This window comes from Amia ocellicauda, chromosome 4, assembly GCF_036373705.1.
Source record: "Amia ocellicauda isolate fAmiCal2 chromosome 4, fAmiCal2.hap1, whole genome shotgun sequence".
Classification (NCBI taxonomy): Eukaryota; Metazoa; Chordata; class Actinopteri; order Amiiformes; family Amiidae; genus Amia; species Amia ocellicauda.
The window spans coordinates 51,275,571-51,291,402 of NC_089853.1; the positions used below are offsets into that span (position 1 = coordinate 51,275,571).

General features: G+C 37.3%; 1 protein-coding gene across 5 annotated transcripts in view; it reads right to left on the reverse strand.

Moving 5' to 3' along the window:
* Positions 1 to 10,695: 10,695 nt before the first annotated feature.
* Positions 10,696 to 15,832, reverse strand: part of hnf4a (hepatocyte nuclear factor 4, alpha) — a 43,115-nt gene continuing 37,978 nt past the window's right edge. For 3 of the 5 annotated variants that reach the window (XM_066702704.1, XM_066702705.1, XM_066702701.1), the window contains exons 8-10: positions 15,315 to 15,551; positions 13,825 to 13,947; positions 10,696 to 12,402 (exon numbers count right to left, since the gene is read on the reverse strand). In XM_066702704.1, coding sequence (XP_066558801.1) covers positions 12,260 to 12,402; positions 13,825 to 13,947; positions 15,315 to 15,551 — 503 coding nt within the window. In that variant the 3' untranslated portion in view covers positions 10,696 to 12,259. The remainder of the gene's footprint in view (positions 12,403 to 13,824; positions 13,948 to 15,314; positions 15,552 to 15,832) is intronic. The other 2 variants (XM_066702703.1, XM_066702702.1) reach the window with 2 other exon arrangements.

Sequence of the window (15,832 nt, forward strand, 5' to 3'; positions counted from 1 at the left end):
CCGAGGCACCTGCCACTACACCAGCTCCAAACCAAGATGTTAACGCAGTCGACCTACAGAAAAAGGCAAGCAGTATGCTGATGACAGGCGCGGAGCATGCACATCAAATATTCAAGACGGAACACAAGTCTTGCTTCGCCAGCCAAAGGTAGACAAGCTCATCACACTGTTTTACCCTCACCCCTACAAAGTCATTAAAAGACAGGCAACCAGGACATCTTGGAAGACGGGCAAGGACACTATATACGGAGGAGTTCTGCTCATGTAAAGCCAATCCATGGGACATATGCTCCTGATGGAAGATGAGGCAGTTGTCCTACAGTGAGATGCACCTAACAACACCACTGACAACGCCCCCCGTCCATGACACACACCCAGATACTTGGAGGAACATGTCACCAGCTGACAAAAAAAAATTATACAAATTAATTAAATAAATAAATAAATAACTGCTTTCCCAAACATGACAGTTTGTTTGTTACTATTGTTCTTTTTCCTTTACCAAAAAAAGAAAGAAAGGGGGGGAGGGTAGGTAAGATGTCTGTACAGTTACCAGTGGAGTGGGTTTGTTGAATGGAGTGTATTGATTAGGTGTTCCAAAAAACTAAACAAAAAACTAACAACAAGTAAATATATTAAAGATAGAAGGGATGTAGTGTTGATTGTTGTTCCACTAACATGAAGGGTTAAAGATAATCTATTCTGTCGCCACCCTGTGGGAGAGGAATGGAATGGAATGGAATGGAAGTGGAGAAGGAAGGAGTATAATAAAGAAATTAAGGAAAAGTTACACGCCATGTTTTGCATGGGTGATTTACTTTAAATAATAATCGCTTGTAAACGGAGACATACCAGCGGCAATTTCTATTCTCCAGGTCATCCAGTTTGTTTTGTAGGGAACTGACAGCTTTTGAAGAACGAGAGGCGTCAAGGCTGTTCGACTCGACTCTGTCCTCCAAGGCCGCAATCCACTGCTTGGCATTACCAATTCTGTGAGGTTGTCCAGCTTCTAATTAAGGACTCCTTTAATATTATGTAACTGCGAGAACAGTGCCTGTCCCCATTTTGGTGTTTTGGAATCTTCAGTCTCGGTTCCCTGGATCAAGTGCGATGAGTCTTCCGCAGTTACAGGCTCCATTAAGATGTCTGCTTCAGCATCAGTGGTTTTAGTTTTCTTTTTAATATGAGATTTCCAGTCTTCCTTCTGTAAAGGTGTTTGTTCAGACACTATTGGGTGTTTAGTCAACTGCAAGTACTGAGACTGAGAATTTTTTTTTTTTAAATGGATCATAATAGAAATTAATAAATAGTAGAAGCTTTAAAACAGACAATAAAAAATGAAGAATATACAATTTGCTAGTTACTCTTAAATAATCTAGCAAAATGCTTCCCAAGCATCTACCACCACTCTGTCAATCCCTTTGTCAATGTCTAAAAAAGTGAGGTCCTGCAGTCCTTTCATCTTTACCGTTGCCTGTCCTTTTAAAGTGAGTATATCAGTAAATGTGTCCAGCTGTCCCAATGTTAATAAGGAACTTAAGGGGTTCAAAGTCCATCACAGTATTATTATTTTTAGTAATACATATCAGTAATAGACTAAACGTGAGGTAGATAAGCACAATACCATCACAATACATTGTTTAGAATATAATGTAAATTATATTTATATTTATCAATATTAACAAGGATTGATTATAAATTAATTAAACTAAAGTCTGCTATGATACCATAACGTGTTTCTCTGGCGGCTGGCGTCATCGGGACCACTGCTGAATGGTCCCTGCAGTAGTCCTAATACTGGGTCTGTAATTACTGTGCTCTGTAGTTTGGTATGAATTGCGAGTTCCTGCACTACACTGCAAGACTATTTTATCTGATATACTCGTTAGTGCTTAGTTGGTGTTAGAATATAACGTTTTTGTTACTGTATTGTTATGTTTTTGTCATGCCATTATTTTTCAAATATATTTTTCATAATAACTCTTGTTGACTGTTACGAATATGCGGTTTGTCTGTCGATGTTCTGTGTAAATAAAAGTGGTCCAGCACTGCTGAGGGGTCTCTTTGATATTATTTATTGTCTTAGGCATATACAGTGAGTTAAAATATGTTACGACTATAGTTTGTCAACTCGGTGTTATCTAAGGAATTATTATTATTAATAATAATACATTATTATGAGGAGGATAACGATGGCAAAACAATATGTGTACATATTTCTTTGTTCTTTCACAGTAGCCTAGCTGCTACTATAAAGCAGTGTCGTATTTAGGGTGGGTGGGGGCACGGTGCCAATTACAGAGCTCCACCAAAATAGATCTTTGATTGACAAGAACCGGAAACCTTGTCGTTTGCCTGTATAATGTCGCTGGATGTGTCCCATAGTGATAGCCTATGTGGTTATGAAGCAAAGATGTTTGAGGCAAAATCTGTCTGATTTAATGGATTTGATGGAGATTCTGAGTTCAGTTTGACTGCGAAACGACTCTGATTGGCACATTTCAGGTATTTAATTTTCAAAATATTCTGGGGGAGGGCACCCTGACCTCCCACTGTCACTTTCTCATTCAATCTCGCTCTCATTATACCCTGCCTCACGCTCTACACCCGCCCCATCCTACCTTGGAATAGTATGTCCAGACAGGAAAGCGACTCTTTATTTCATTGACATATGGGTAAAAGGGGCCCCCATGTGGCATGTTGGGAAAATGCAATATTTGCTTAATTTTAAATTTGAAAGCGTTAGTGTAAAACTGAATTACCAGAGTACTTTACTTCTACCCCAAGCCTACACTTTCCTTATTAAATAATTGTATAATTTTCGGTTGACGCTTTCTCCTGTAGCTGTATTTGTAAACATTTATTTACTGTAGATTTTATCATGATGAAAGTAACATCAAGAAGGCATCAGTTAATAGGCATTAATCACTTAGTGTTCATATTCGGCAAACAATTTGTTCTAATTAACAGTCATTTTGCTCCATGCAAAGTGGTATAATCTTTTTATCTAAATTGGGTGGAATAAATTAAATTGATTTAATACACTTCAACTCAATGGGAGGTTTGCAGTTAGTATTCACATGCTTCATTGAAACAGTGTTATTTGATTATTAATTTAGATGAATAAATACTGTTAATTACAATTTTGGTCATTTATCATTATGAGAGTTTGCATATAAATCAGTGTAGTTGCCTGCTTTTGATTGGGTTCCACATTGATGTGTTTTGTGTAATACATTCTGTGCTTGAAATGAGCTTTACAAAGTGGATTTAGCCAGAATGGAAAATTGTGCACTTACTAACTGAGTAACTCATCTCCTACAACAACAATGTTTAAAATGTACAAAAAATAAATAAAAGTGTGAAAAGGAGACAGGCTCTTATAAATAACTTGAATTAATGAATTGGTTCTCCAGCTTTATGTATTTCCATCACGTGACAGTCACAAGATTGGACCATTATGAATTTGTAGCCGAATGTTTATTAATGTATTTTTTAACAGTGGCTCAGATATGATTCTTTACAGCTTGTGACATATTAGATCCACTTTATTTTTACAGTGGTATAAAAACCCTCCTATTCATATTCTATTAGAGTGTACATGGGAATCCCCCGGTCTACCTTCAGGTAGTACATATTATCAGTATGTGTTTAGTGTGTAAACCAATCCCAATACAATTCACAATGGCGGCTCTACCACACACAGTTATATTTGAAAAAATGCATTTTCGGCTATGTCAGCATGCATTCCAAAATTTTGTAAGCCTACAGTGATTTAACAGAAAACAAGGTTTTTGATGTAAACGGGTTAAACACCCATACATTTAAAATAATTTTAAATCTTTCTTCAAGCAATACTTGATTATTTTATGACGTTTTTATCAGATGAAGCATACACCCTTGTACAAAAAAAAAAAAAACCCTGACAAAGCAGTGCCACGTATTCCTCTGAACTTCAATAACAATCTTTTAAAGCAGCAATACATGAATAGGCAGAACTTGTAGCATGGCTTTAGGATTAGGCCTACTTTTCTGTGCTGGACTCACTCAAATATTTAATTAACGCAGGGTTATGTTGCACTACAAGTCTGATTTAACAATACACTTTATCGAGAGCAAAATCACACCACAAAGTCGAAATGACAAAGTCAAAACAATCAATCCACAAATGGAAATTGGGCTTCAAGGCATTCAAGATGGAAAACAGGACACTTATTCACACAGAGAGTTGTTACAATCTGAAACAAACTCCCCTGCGATGTGGTTGAAGCAGAATATTTGGGAACATTTAAAAATAGACTAGATAGGATCACTTAGATAATAATGACACTAAAAGAGCATTATGGGTCGAATGGCCTCCTCTCGTTTGTAAACTTTCTTATGTTCTTAATTATTGGCTTTCATTAACATTTGCCCCAGGTTTCATTGCTAGGATACATTCTTCCCCACTAAAGTTTCATGTAAAGCCTTGTGCTGTGAAAGTGTCACTTGAGGAGTGGGACATGATTATTACAGAGGGGCCGACGTCTGCCAGGAAGGTCCGGGGGCATGATTTTTGTAACTTTGCAACTCTTAAAAACTCAGTTTGTAAATTAAGATTGAACCAGATTACAAGGATAAACTAGGCAATTAATAAAAATCCAGCAAAATTAACATTAATACAATAGACAATACAAACAACTTCTCCACCTGCCTCCAAATGTGATTCAATATGGATACGTCCCTGAGCATTTGTTGGTATTAGTGAACAAAATAGGATCCCCTTAATATACACCGATCAGCCATAACATTATGACCACCTGGATCATTCTTCAATTGGGGTGGCAAACCAGAGGCAGAATTTGTAAAAAAATAAATAATAATAAAATGTATTACTCTGCATTTAAAAATTGTTTAATATGCTATATCCAGTAAAATGAAGGCTTAAGGACATTTTGATTTTTAAGTAATTTTATTAAAATACTGTTGACACAACCACTTATGTCTATGGTGTTACCAGTACTTGAAGTAAAATTCTGGTTTGTTCTAAAATGAGCAGGAATATGCAACTTTAGGGAATAATTAAAAAAAAAAAAAAACTTTAAGGAATCAGTTTCATTGTTTCATTTAAATTTCAGTTTTTAAAAGAAATATGTTTAATTGTTCATCTTGGCCCCTATTTCTGCCAAAGGAGAATACTTTTTTATTTTTTATTTTGATATAAATCAACTTTATAGTTTTTATTCTAAAAGATTAAAATCACATTACAGTCTACAAACTTTAAATTATAAGATGAAATGGCTCTGAAGGAAAGAAATCTCAGATACGTTTTGAAGTAACACCACAGACATAATATAACACCCCAGACTTCATCTTGCATAAAAGGTGTAAAAATTAAAAATTATTGAGCAAAATAATGAAATTCAACATGAGTAAGAATCTACTCTTTTAAAACAACATTTAGAGAAAAACAGTATTAAAAAATTGAAATGAAAACAATCTTGAACAATCATGAAATTTATCTGGAGTAAGATTACAATCTACTCTGATAAAACATTTAGAAGAAAAAAACACATTTAATACTTCTCATCACTTGCAACCTGTTTCTCACTCCTTAACAAAAAAATTGTCTGCACAATGGAATGTGGTGTAATCAGTGTGATCTATTTCAATAAAGAGAGAATAAAAAAAATCAGAACATCTTCAGTGAATAAAACATGTAAAATCCACACACTTATTTACTACAAAACATTCAAAACAGCTGAAATCAAATGTATGCCATTCCTGTGCATACATTTGATTTTGATGTTGTGGTCCTCCACTTCCTGAATGATACCAGGGTATGGCTGTTCATCGTAATTAAGAACACACCACTGTCCAATGTGTTTACTGTCTATGACCTCTGGAGAAAGTGAAGAAGCTAATGATGATTGCTCAGTTGTTGCAAGATTTTCCATTTTGTTTATGCTAAGAGATGCCTCTTGGAGTGCATAACATGGGCAATCATGCACACCCTTTTCAGCCTGGCAAAAACAACTTATGTCTCTATGTTTTACAGAGCTGGGTTCAGTGCCCACCACCTCATGAATTTTCATTGTTCCCTTTATGGTGCTCAGTGGTAGCATTTCTTCCATCATTTGTACCCAGGCATCAACATCCTCTTCTCCAACATAAAACAGTCGTACCACTGATCCAGAATTTTTCAAATGGTAAAGAGGGATTCCGCATAGGGCAAATCTTTCAAGTGTTCTGCCTATCCCATCTGGTGCCCCCTTGCCATGACTGGCTTCAAAGAAGTTCCAGGTGGTTGTGGAAAACCCTTTCTTGAAAGGTACAGTGGACAAAAGATAGAAATTGGATTTCTGCTTGTACTGTGAGGCTGGGCCATCACTAAAAAAATGCAGACAGGTCAAATTTGGATGTTCCTCTTGAATCATTTTAAGAACAGGATCCAAGTGGCCCAAATACCAGGAGGGTCATGTCTTCTGCTTGGTGATATAGCGCAGAAGGTCACTGGTGCTGGCTCAACCTGGACATAAAACACACCTGTATGAAGTGTTGCCTGTTTGTGTGAACCCCCAAAATGAACTGCCTGTATCTCCTTCGCATATTTGCAGGAGTAATTTTCACTGAAATCAACATGGATGAGGAATTCATTTGAGCCAAGGTTTTCACACAGTTTCCTGTACATGGAATACTGCCATCTGATGTTAAAGATATGTCCACGGAAGTTGAGAAATCTGTCCTGAAACTGAGCCACAAGCTCATCCTCTGTTATAGCTATTTCCTTTTTGATTGTAACAGTGTAGCTATCACAACCATTCTCATGACTCATCTTTTCAAGGGACCACTGAGTCAGATTTACCTCTTTGTTCTGAGGGGAGTGCACACGTAGTCATCTTGCATTCTTTGCACTGGCCATATGCACACTCCTTTTTTGTCATATCGCACGCAGTGGCATCAGCCATTTCCTCCAGATTTTTGGAAGTAAGGTTTTGAAAACAGCTTGTCTGCCATATACTGCAAGTTCTCATGGGTTTTGCAGAGTCAAGTATCCCAGTCAGCCTCTTTTGGCTGTGTAACCCAATATGGTCTCTGGGCACAAAAAAAAAGTGTAAGACACATGCTTTATGCTCTGCAGTGAACTTCTTGTGGAGATTGGCCATTGTGTCACAGAGAATTCTTCTTTGCTTTTTTATTTTTCTTACAGTGACTGTCCTCTTCTTTCCGGTGACAACCCGACTCACATCATCTCTCAAAAATAATTGTTTGACAGTGCTCCTTAGGCATTGAGAGATTCCATTCTTCTGTCTTATGAAATCAAGTTCTCTCCCATGTTTTCCACCTTTTATATGAAAAGCCAATCTGTTTTTAGCAGAAAACCTGTAATTTATACTTCTTGATCAATTTTCCACAAATCAGCCATGCATAAATTAGTTTGACCCTCTCTTTCTTTGCTGCAGAATATCTTGCCTTTATTTCACTTAACAGAGAGAAGTGAAACATAAGTGGGGTTTTTTACCAGTGATGAGGCATTGCTTCCCTTAAGAATGCTTATTGTTTTGGTTGTGGATTAATCAGGATTAATTTTCAGCAATCTCTTCTTTAGACGGGCACAATTTGTTTTGTATTTTGCAGCCTTTTTTTCTCCCTTACAAGTTTCTGTTGCAGCTTTTTCAGTTTTTTCTTTTTTCCATGGATTTTTTGCCTGCAATATCTCAAAATACGATTAAGCCACTTACAAATGGTACATAATTTGAATTATTTATATACAAAATATGATTTACAGTTACAATCCCTTTTATTTGTCGTAAAAACTGACCTGGATGTGTTGGGTATCCTCCTTGGACTATCTGAACTTGATGGTGTTTCTGGTGGAGTCAAGGCTCTCTGTTATGACTCTCTGCTCTTTCTTGCCCTGTATTCTGCCTTATATACTCTCCAGTTCTTCCTTGCTGCTCTCTTTCCCCTCTCTGAGAGATCTCCTATTCTTAGTCTTTTTTTGCACTCAATGTTTTTTAAATAGGTCTGCTGTTTATTTTGCAGGTACTCTGCTCTTTGAACTGGGTCTGCATCTCTACGCTGTCTATAAAGACACTGCTTATCAGCAGCAGTTAATCTTGCCATACCTGACAAGAGTGATAAAATTATAAGATTATGAATGTCCTAAGGCAAAATGTATGCTTTTTATTAAAAATACAACATTTCTGGTTGTATATTGTCTGTGGTGTTACCAGGAAAGACAGTAACACCACAGACAGTAACACCACAGACAAATTAGCACAAATCCAGACTTTTCTAAAATGGAGGCTGCCATCATGATGATTTCAAGATCAGGGGACATTTTGGAAATATTAATAAGACTCTATTTATCAAAATATTGATTAAAATATGTCAGATCTGCAAGTTATCAACATAACACCACAGACACTAATAAAGTACCACACAAGAAATTGTCAGAAATCTTGCTAACTTTAAGAAAATTAATAAGAAAGAATGTACTCACCATGCACCCCTCAGATCAATCAGCACCTGCAATGACCTTTACACCCAGGAAGTAGTCCAAATAGAATTCCCCCTTTTCTTAAAGGGGCGACATCCATTGTTGTAACACCACATGTATTTTTTAAAACAATTAATTAAATTGTACATGTTAAATAAAATCTATATTCACAACATAACCACTTTATTTGTGTTAAAAATGTTATATTGTTGCAATTACATTCCATGATATCTCTCTGAGGTATGGTGGGAACATAGACATTTTGTTACACATGCAATCTCTCAAACTCAATTAAATATGTATTTTAAAACAAAAATGTAACTTTTAACAGTGCACAAATTGTGTTTACCCTACAGAATACAAACATGCAAACATTTTATGATTTATTGGTATTTAAAGTTGATTTCAACTGTTGTAAAGTAGAGGGACACCACTTGCCACCACAAATGAAGAATGACCCACTTGCCTAATATTGTGTAGGTCCCCCTTTTGCCACCAAAACTGCCCTGACCCGTCAAGGCATGGACTCCGCTAGACCTCTGAAAATGTGCTTTGGTATCTGGCACCAAGATGTTAGCAGAAGATCCTTTAAGTCCAAGGTGGGGCCTCCATGGATCGGACTTGTTTGTCCAGCACATCCCACAGATGCTCGATTGGATTGAGATCTGGGGAATTTGGAGGCCAAGTCAACACCTTGAACTCATGATTCATCAGACCAGGCCACCTTTTTCCATTGCTCTGTGGTCCAGTTCTGATGCTCATGTGTAATGTGTAATACAATGGGTAGGCATTTTCGGCAGTGGACAGGGGTCAGCATGGGCACCCTGACTGGTCTGCGGCTACGCAGCCCCATACACAACAAACTGTGATGCATTGTGTGTTCTGACACCTTTCTATCAGAACCAGCATTAACTTTTTCAGCCATTTGAGCTACAGTAGCTCATCTGTTGGATCGGACCACACGGGCCAACCTTTGCTCCCCATGTTCATCAAAGAGCCTTTGCCGCCCATGACCCTGTCGACGGTTCCCTGCTTTTCCTTCCTTGAACCACTTTTGATAGGTACTGACCTCTGCAGACTGTGAACACCCCACAAGAGCTGCAGTTTTGGAGATGCTCTGACCCAGTCGTCTAGCCATCACAATTTGGCCCTTGTCAAAGTCGCTCAGAACCTTACACTTGCCCATTTTTCCTGCTTCTGACACATCAACTTTGAGGACAAAATGTTCACTTGCTGCCTAATATATCCACCCACTGACAGGTGCCATGATAATGAGATTATCAGTGTTATTCACTTCACCTGTCAGTGGTCATAATGTTATGGCTGATCGGTATACAAAAAGAAAGAAAGAAAATGCCTGATTGGACAGAAGGGTACACAACCCTCCCAAATCACTGGAATGCATCTTTAACACTGTACATTAAGAAGCCCCTTTTAACCCATTAACTAAAGTTACTGTTCCACTGATAATTAGTTGAGATAAGTTGTACTTTATCTGGTATTCAGCTATGTTGTTCAAAATAGTACCTAATAGTACTTAACAAATATGAACAAAATGAATTAAAAGATAAAATCAGATAACTCTTGCAATTAGCTTAGTTTTTCTAATTTTTGTTATGTGGGGTTAAACCATTTCTAAAATATTGTAAACTTTGTCGGACAGCCAGTATTTACACAGCAAACACTGGTTGCACAAACTGCTTTCTAAAAGTCCGGAGCCTCTAATATAATATTAGCATAGTGTTTGTTGCTGCTATCATTGAATACTGGGGTCGTCAGTATGGGGCCCCAAATGTAAAACAGCACACACTTTTTTCGAGTGTCTTTTTTCACATATTTAGCATTTATTTAAGTATTTATTTTAAAAAACAAAATATTCATAAATGTGGAAAAAACACATGATTTAAGTTAAATGTGTGAAAAAAGACACTTGGATAAAAAAAGTGTTATACATTTGGAGCCCCATATGTCATAGTAAAACTTTTGGGTTACTTTGCATGGTTTCTGGTGCTCTGCATTTTAGAACATATTGTACTCAAATCTCAAAATTCTTCCCCTTTCATACAGGGACTCTAAAACCATGCATAATTGCTCTTTTAAAAATCTTCTTAACCTTTTTAATATAAATAATGTAATAAGATATTCTGGCAATCTTTTTTTTTTCTCAACAAGATACCATTAAATTGATTGTAAAAAGAATACAGGAGTCCATGTAAAAAATCTTGACATTTAATTTATTTTCACATGGCACATTTATACGCCATAAATCCTTCTACAAGAAGGCAATGTCCAGGTTTAAGATAAGGCACAATCTCATTCATAAAAGAGGAAAATCGTTGAAACTACAGCATCCTAAACATAATAGAACAGTCTTGTCAATTACATATTTATATCCAAGTCTATACATCACTAAAGCAGTATTTGTTTCCTCCGATTTAATTTTGGAATATACAGACCACCCTGACAATTAAAGTAGGTCTCCAGCATTTTTCCGCATGCGTAAAGCATCAGTATCCCGTGGAATGCATTCCATATATCAGTATTGTATTCCAATTGTATAAAATATATCATCCCACCTCAGACAATTCATGTATTTAAAGGTTTACTATATCCATAGTTCCATTAGAAGTAACCTATCTACAGGTATAAGTAATGACATATATTCTCATCTATATATATATATATATATATAAGCAAATATAATTAATATTACTCGGAATGTAAAAAAAAAAATCATGCAAAAGACAATCATGTTAAGACAGCAAAGTCCCATGGAAAATGTGTATATTTATTATTAACAATAGGAAAAATACTTTAGATTAGATGTTTAAAAAGAAAAATATATTTGAATGCTTGATTATTGTATATGTATACATATATTTGTGTGTGTGTTTACAGAAAAAAAAAACTTTTATACTTAAATAAATAAAACAGAAATACATTACAAAAAATGATTTGGGTTGTTATGACAGTTTGTACAAATGCAATAAAGATTTTTTGTTAGAATAAATTAATAATAGCTCAGGGCATTGTTAAAGACAAATTCAAATTTCAACCATTAATAGTATTAAGGCCTAAAGCCATAGTGGGCAGCCCATGTACTGTTTTGTAGGTCTATTGAAATCCACTACCTGGAAACAATGCTTAATTTTCCAAACAAGTGGCTTGAAATAAATTGAGAAAACCAAGGAAGGGTAAAACAGCCAGCTAAGCACTGGGCATAACATTACTACTGCATCAACATGTAGAGATGTAAAGATGACCATATAACATGAGATCAGTTATTTTCTAAATGTAAACTTGTATGGCCTGAATTTCCCTATGAGTTACCCTTCTGAACTTCAATTATAGAGGTAAAAGAAACAAAAAACACAAGGAACTGAACTGGCCATCCAAAATGCCTGTAGTACATCAGTTCAATGTAATCCCTGCTGATTTACAGTGTTCAGTTTCATCAGTAGAGTGTTAGGGAAAAGAAGCCTGGCAGCAAACTTGTACGATCAGCAGAAAAATGGACAGACTATGTCACTGTCAACTGCTTTCCTACCATCTGGTGGTACAAACATAAATATATATTAATTTCTCCCCTTTATGCTCTGTACAATAAATCTCTATACCATAAATTATTTATACAGCCTTTTTTTCTCCACTGTGCCTTCCTTTAAAAAAAAAAAAATAATAATAATAATAATAAAAAAAAAAAAAAAATATATATATATATATATATATATATATATATATATATATATATATATATTGCTCCCCCTGCCCTTGCAGTTAAATGGCTTCTTGCTTGGTTATGGTGGATTGAGGAATAGAGACAGGCTGTTTGGCAATGGTGGCTATCACCCCCTGGGTCATCTTGTACTGATCTGAGCTGGAGCCTGCTGGGGGAGAGGGAAGTGGTGTTTCAGGAGTAGCTGGAGAAAGAAAAGTGAGAAACAGGCCATGGAAAAAACTAAAATCAGACAGTTATCTTTTGTATGTTGCCATCTCCTAAACTGTCTCCTACACAGAGCCCAGCCATATTAAAAGAAGCACTCCCCCAGAGCCCCCCTGGACACAGTGCAGCATTCTGACAATACTTCCCGTCCCTGGAAGAAAGACAGACCCTCCAAATGTCAATGGCAAGCTAACAGATTGTGTTGTCATACAGTTCATATTATCTATGGGTTATGGTGGCTCATTTTATGTGGAAGGGTTCAGATTGTGTTGTCATACAGTTCATATTATCTATGGGTTATGGTGGCTCATTTTATGTGGAAGGGTTCTGAAGGTTGGGAGGCATATGCACAAAGCAGGAACATTTTCCTTTGGTTGACAACTTAATGTGAGACAGGCTGTGGTAATAAAAGTGCCTTACAGACACTCTCTGGGGCAAAATGAGCTGCATTGTATTATGTCACCACTAATGCATTTTTCAAGGATTACACCAGGGGTGGCCAACCCTGTTCCCAGAGAGCCACAATCCTGTGGGTTTTCCAGGTCTCTCTTAATAAGCAATCAATGGATACCTTGAACACAGGGACATTTTGCCTAATTAAGACCCGCAATTGGTTAAATTAAACAGTTAACAATCTGGATAGAACAAAAACCTATAGGCCCTGCAGCTCTCCAGGACCAGGGTTAGCCACTCCTGGATTATACCATTGACTAATGGTAGCTCATTTAACTTTGGTCATATTCACTGAATACTATGAAGGAAATTAATTTTGTATTAAGGAATTGTCATCTTTGGATGTTTATACATTTAAACATGACATTTGAAATGAAAAGCTATAAACCTACATGTCTGTAATCTGGAAGTGCTGCCAGAACAATACATTTCAATGAAATCATAAAATATGAGCTTAGAAGCTGCTAAGTGAAGTGACAGAATGATTGAATGACACATTAGAATCCATTATAAAAAATATTATAATTATAATAGCTTTACATATGCTTTAGACATGGCAAGACATCTAAACTTTTGCCACTTCCACTTTCCCACAAGAGAGTTCTTGCATGCTATGTATCAAATCTCATTTGCAAGAAAAAACAAAAAACTGCTGTGAAACCCCAGTTCAATTTCCAAAGGCATTAGCAAATATTAAGAAAGAATAACAGAAGTTTGCTTACACAAAATCAGCCCTTTTAATCTTCCTGCAGGATAAAGCAGATTACACTGCCAATTCTTTTGATGCTTTCATGGCCTTTTTTTCTGTCGCACTCACATAAAGTGGATCAGAATAAGGAAAATCACATCTTTGATTCATGAATCCATTTGTGCAAAGAGCTTACAGGGAAGAACTTTGCATATAGAGTCTGGCTTGAACAATGCTTGGCGTGTGCAGTGAACTTACAGATCTGGCCGTTATGAATAGGAGTTGGCATGTTGCTGGTCACGATGACATTGTTACTGAGGTGCTCCTGAACCAAATGGGGGTGCAAAGTGTGAGGCGTGTGGGGGGCTTCATTTGCAGAACCTGAAAGCAAGAAACAATGCCTTTAAATCACCACCAGAACTACGAAGCCAACAGAGTGATGAAAAATCAAGGCTTTGTTGCACTTAATTAAACAGACTATGAAAAAGGGGAAATCTCCTGCAAACCTAGTTTCCATTCATATAATTTTATCAAAAGGGTGCTATTTTTAGTGTTCAAGAAGGGATATATTACATGTCAGTGGGTCCATTAAAACAAAGATATGAAGCCTGCAGTAGTAGTCAAAATTTACTTTTCTAACTATGTGAATGGTTGACTTCCTTACTCCTCGTGTTATTTGTTTCCCTCTTCATTTAATATTGCACTGGTGAGAACTTGAAATATGTTTATCAATTAAATAAATAAATAAATCAGGAATAACCAAAAGACTTGTGTAACATAAAACATAACATAAAATACATATTGTTACTTATTCAGTAATCTCTGTAATTCCTGGTTTCCTGGTTACAGTATATGAAAAGGGCTCGACTGAGACTGAGTGGAACTTTACAACTTGAAAGGCAGGCTGGTGTCCAAAGCACAGCATGATATTTGGTCATGGCAGCACAGCATGGTTTATTGCCTCCGAGGCTGATCTGTGCTGTTAGATAAAAGCACATTAGCAGTGCATGAATCACAAGCTGCGTGTGACACCCTTGAGTACATGCATCTCTTATCGGGGATTTGAGATATGACAACCTTTCACCATTAACTAGGTGAAGGCCGCCACTGCTGGCTTTGTTCAAGTAACTCCTGTTCAGGGTTTTAACAGCCAGGATCAAGGCTTTGACCTGAGGTGGAAAAGCCTGTCCTGCCAAAAGCACTGAACAGGAGTTACTTGAACAAAGTGGAAAAGCCTGTCCTGCCAAAAGCACTGAGCCACTGAACTCTTTCATTTGTTTTAGCCCATTTATTAACTGAACCCCAATTAACCTTTAAGAGGGCTTCCTCCAACATTATAGAGACAGTCTGCTGACCTTGACAGTCAGTATCCATTAACATACACATGGATCTCCTGTGACACATAATTGTAAATGAGAGAGATGAAGATGTTGCACTTGAGTCTGTTCCGCACAGTACATTCTCTCTGCCTTTTGCCCTTGAAGTCAGGACTGGAAGTTCAGCAGGCTATTACATCAGGGGCAGGACAGAGACCGCCCCCAGGAATCTGACAGATTCTCCATTGCCACACAGGGGTGGGGAGTCAGGGCTCTGGTACATGTGGTAACCCAAGGACCCCCTACCTGACAAATCACAGCAAACCTTCATGGCTGGTGAATCCCCACCATTGGACCTCCTAAGCTTGACCTCCTAGGCTATACACAAGCTGCTACGTGACTATCTACAAGCAGAACACAACATGGGCCTACCTCCAAGTAGCATCTCCTGTAGCAGGTTGTCTATCTTGGCCATCCCAAACAGCTTGACAAACTGGATCTGCTCGATCATCTGCCAGGTGATGCTCTGCAGTGTGGGCAGGAGCAGCAGCAGCTCACCAAAGCGGCCCCGTGAGTCATACTGGCGGTCGTTGATGTAGTCCTCCAGACTCACCTGGATCTGGTACCGCATGCGCTTTATCTTACTGGGGTCACTAAGACCTTTGGCATCTGTGACAAGGAAGCAGCATTAGTCCTGTAATTCCCTTGAAAAACTTGGAATAACCAAGGAGAAACAAGGTTCTCAGGCAGCAATAAAAGGGAGATCTGCCAAGCTTTCACCTTCAAATTAGATAATTCTGATGATTTTTGTCTAGAAATAGAGTTTCAAACCTCAAATAGTTCAAACAGTAGCTTCCTAGGCATGCTTAATGTATTTTTGAATACAAATATTATACTCTTACCAGAAATGACACATTTGCTACACACATAGTTCAGCATATCAGAATGTT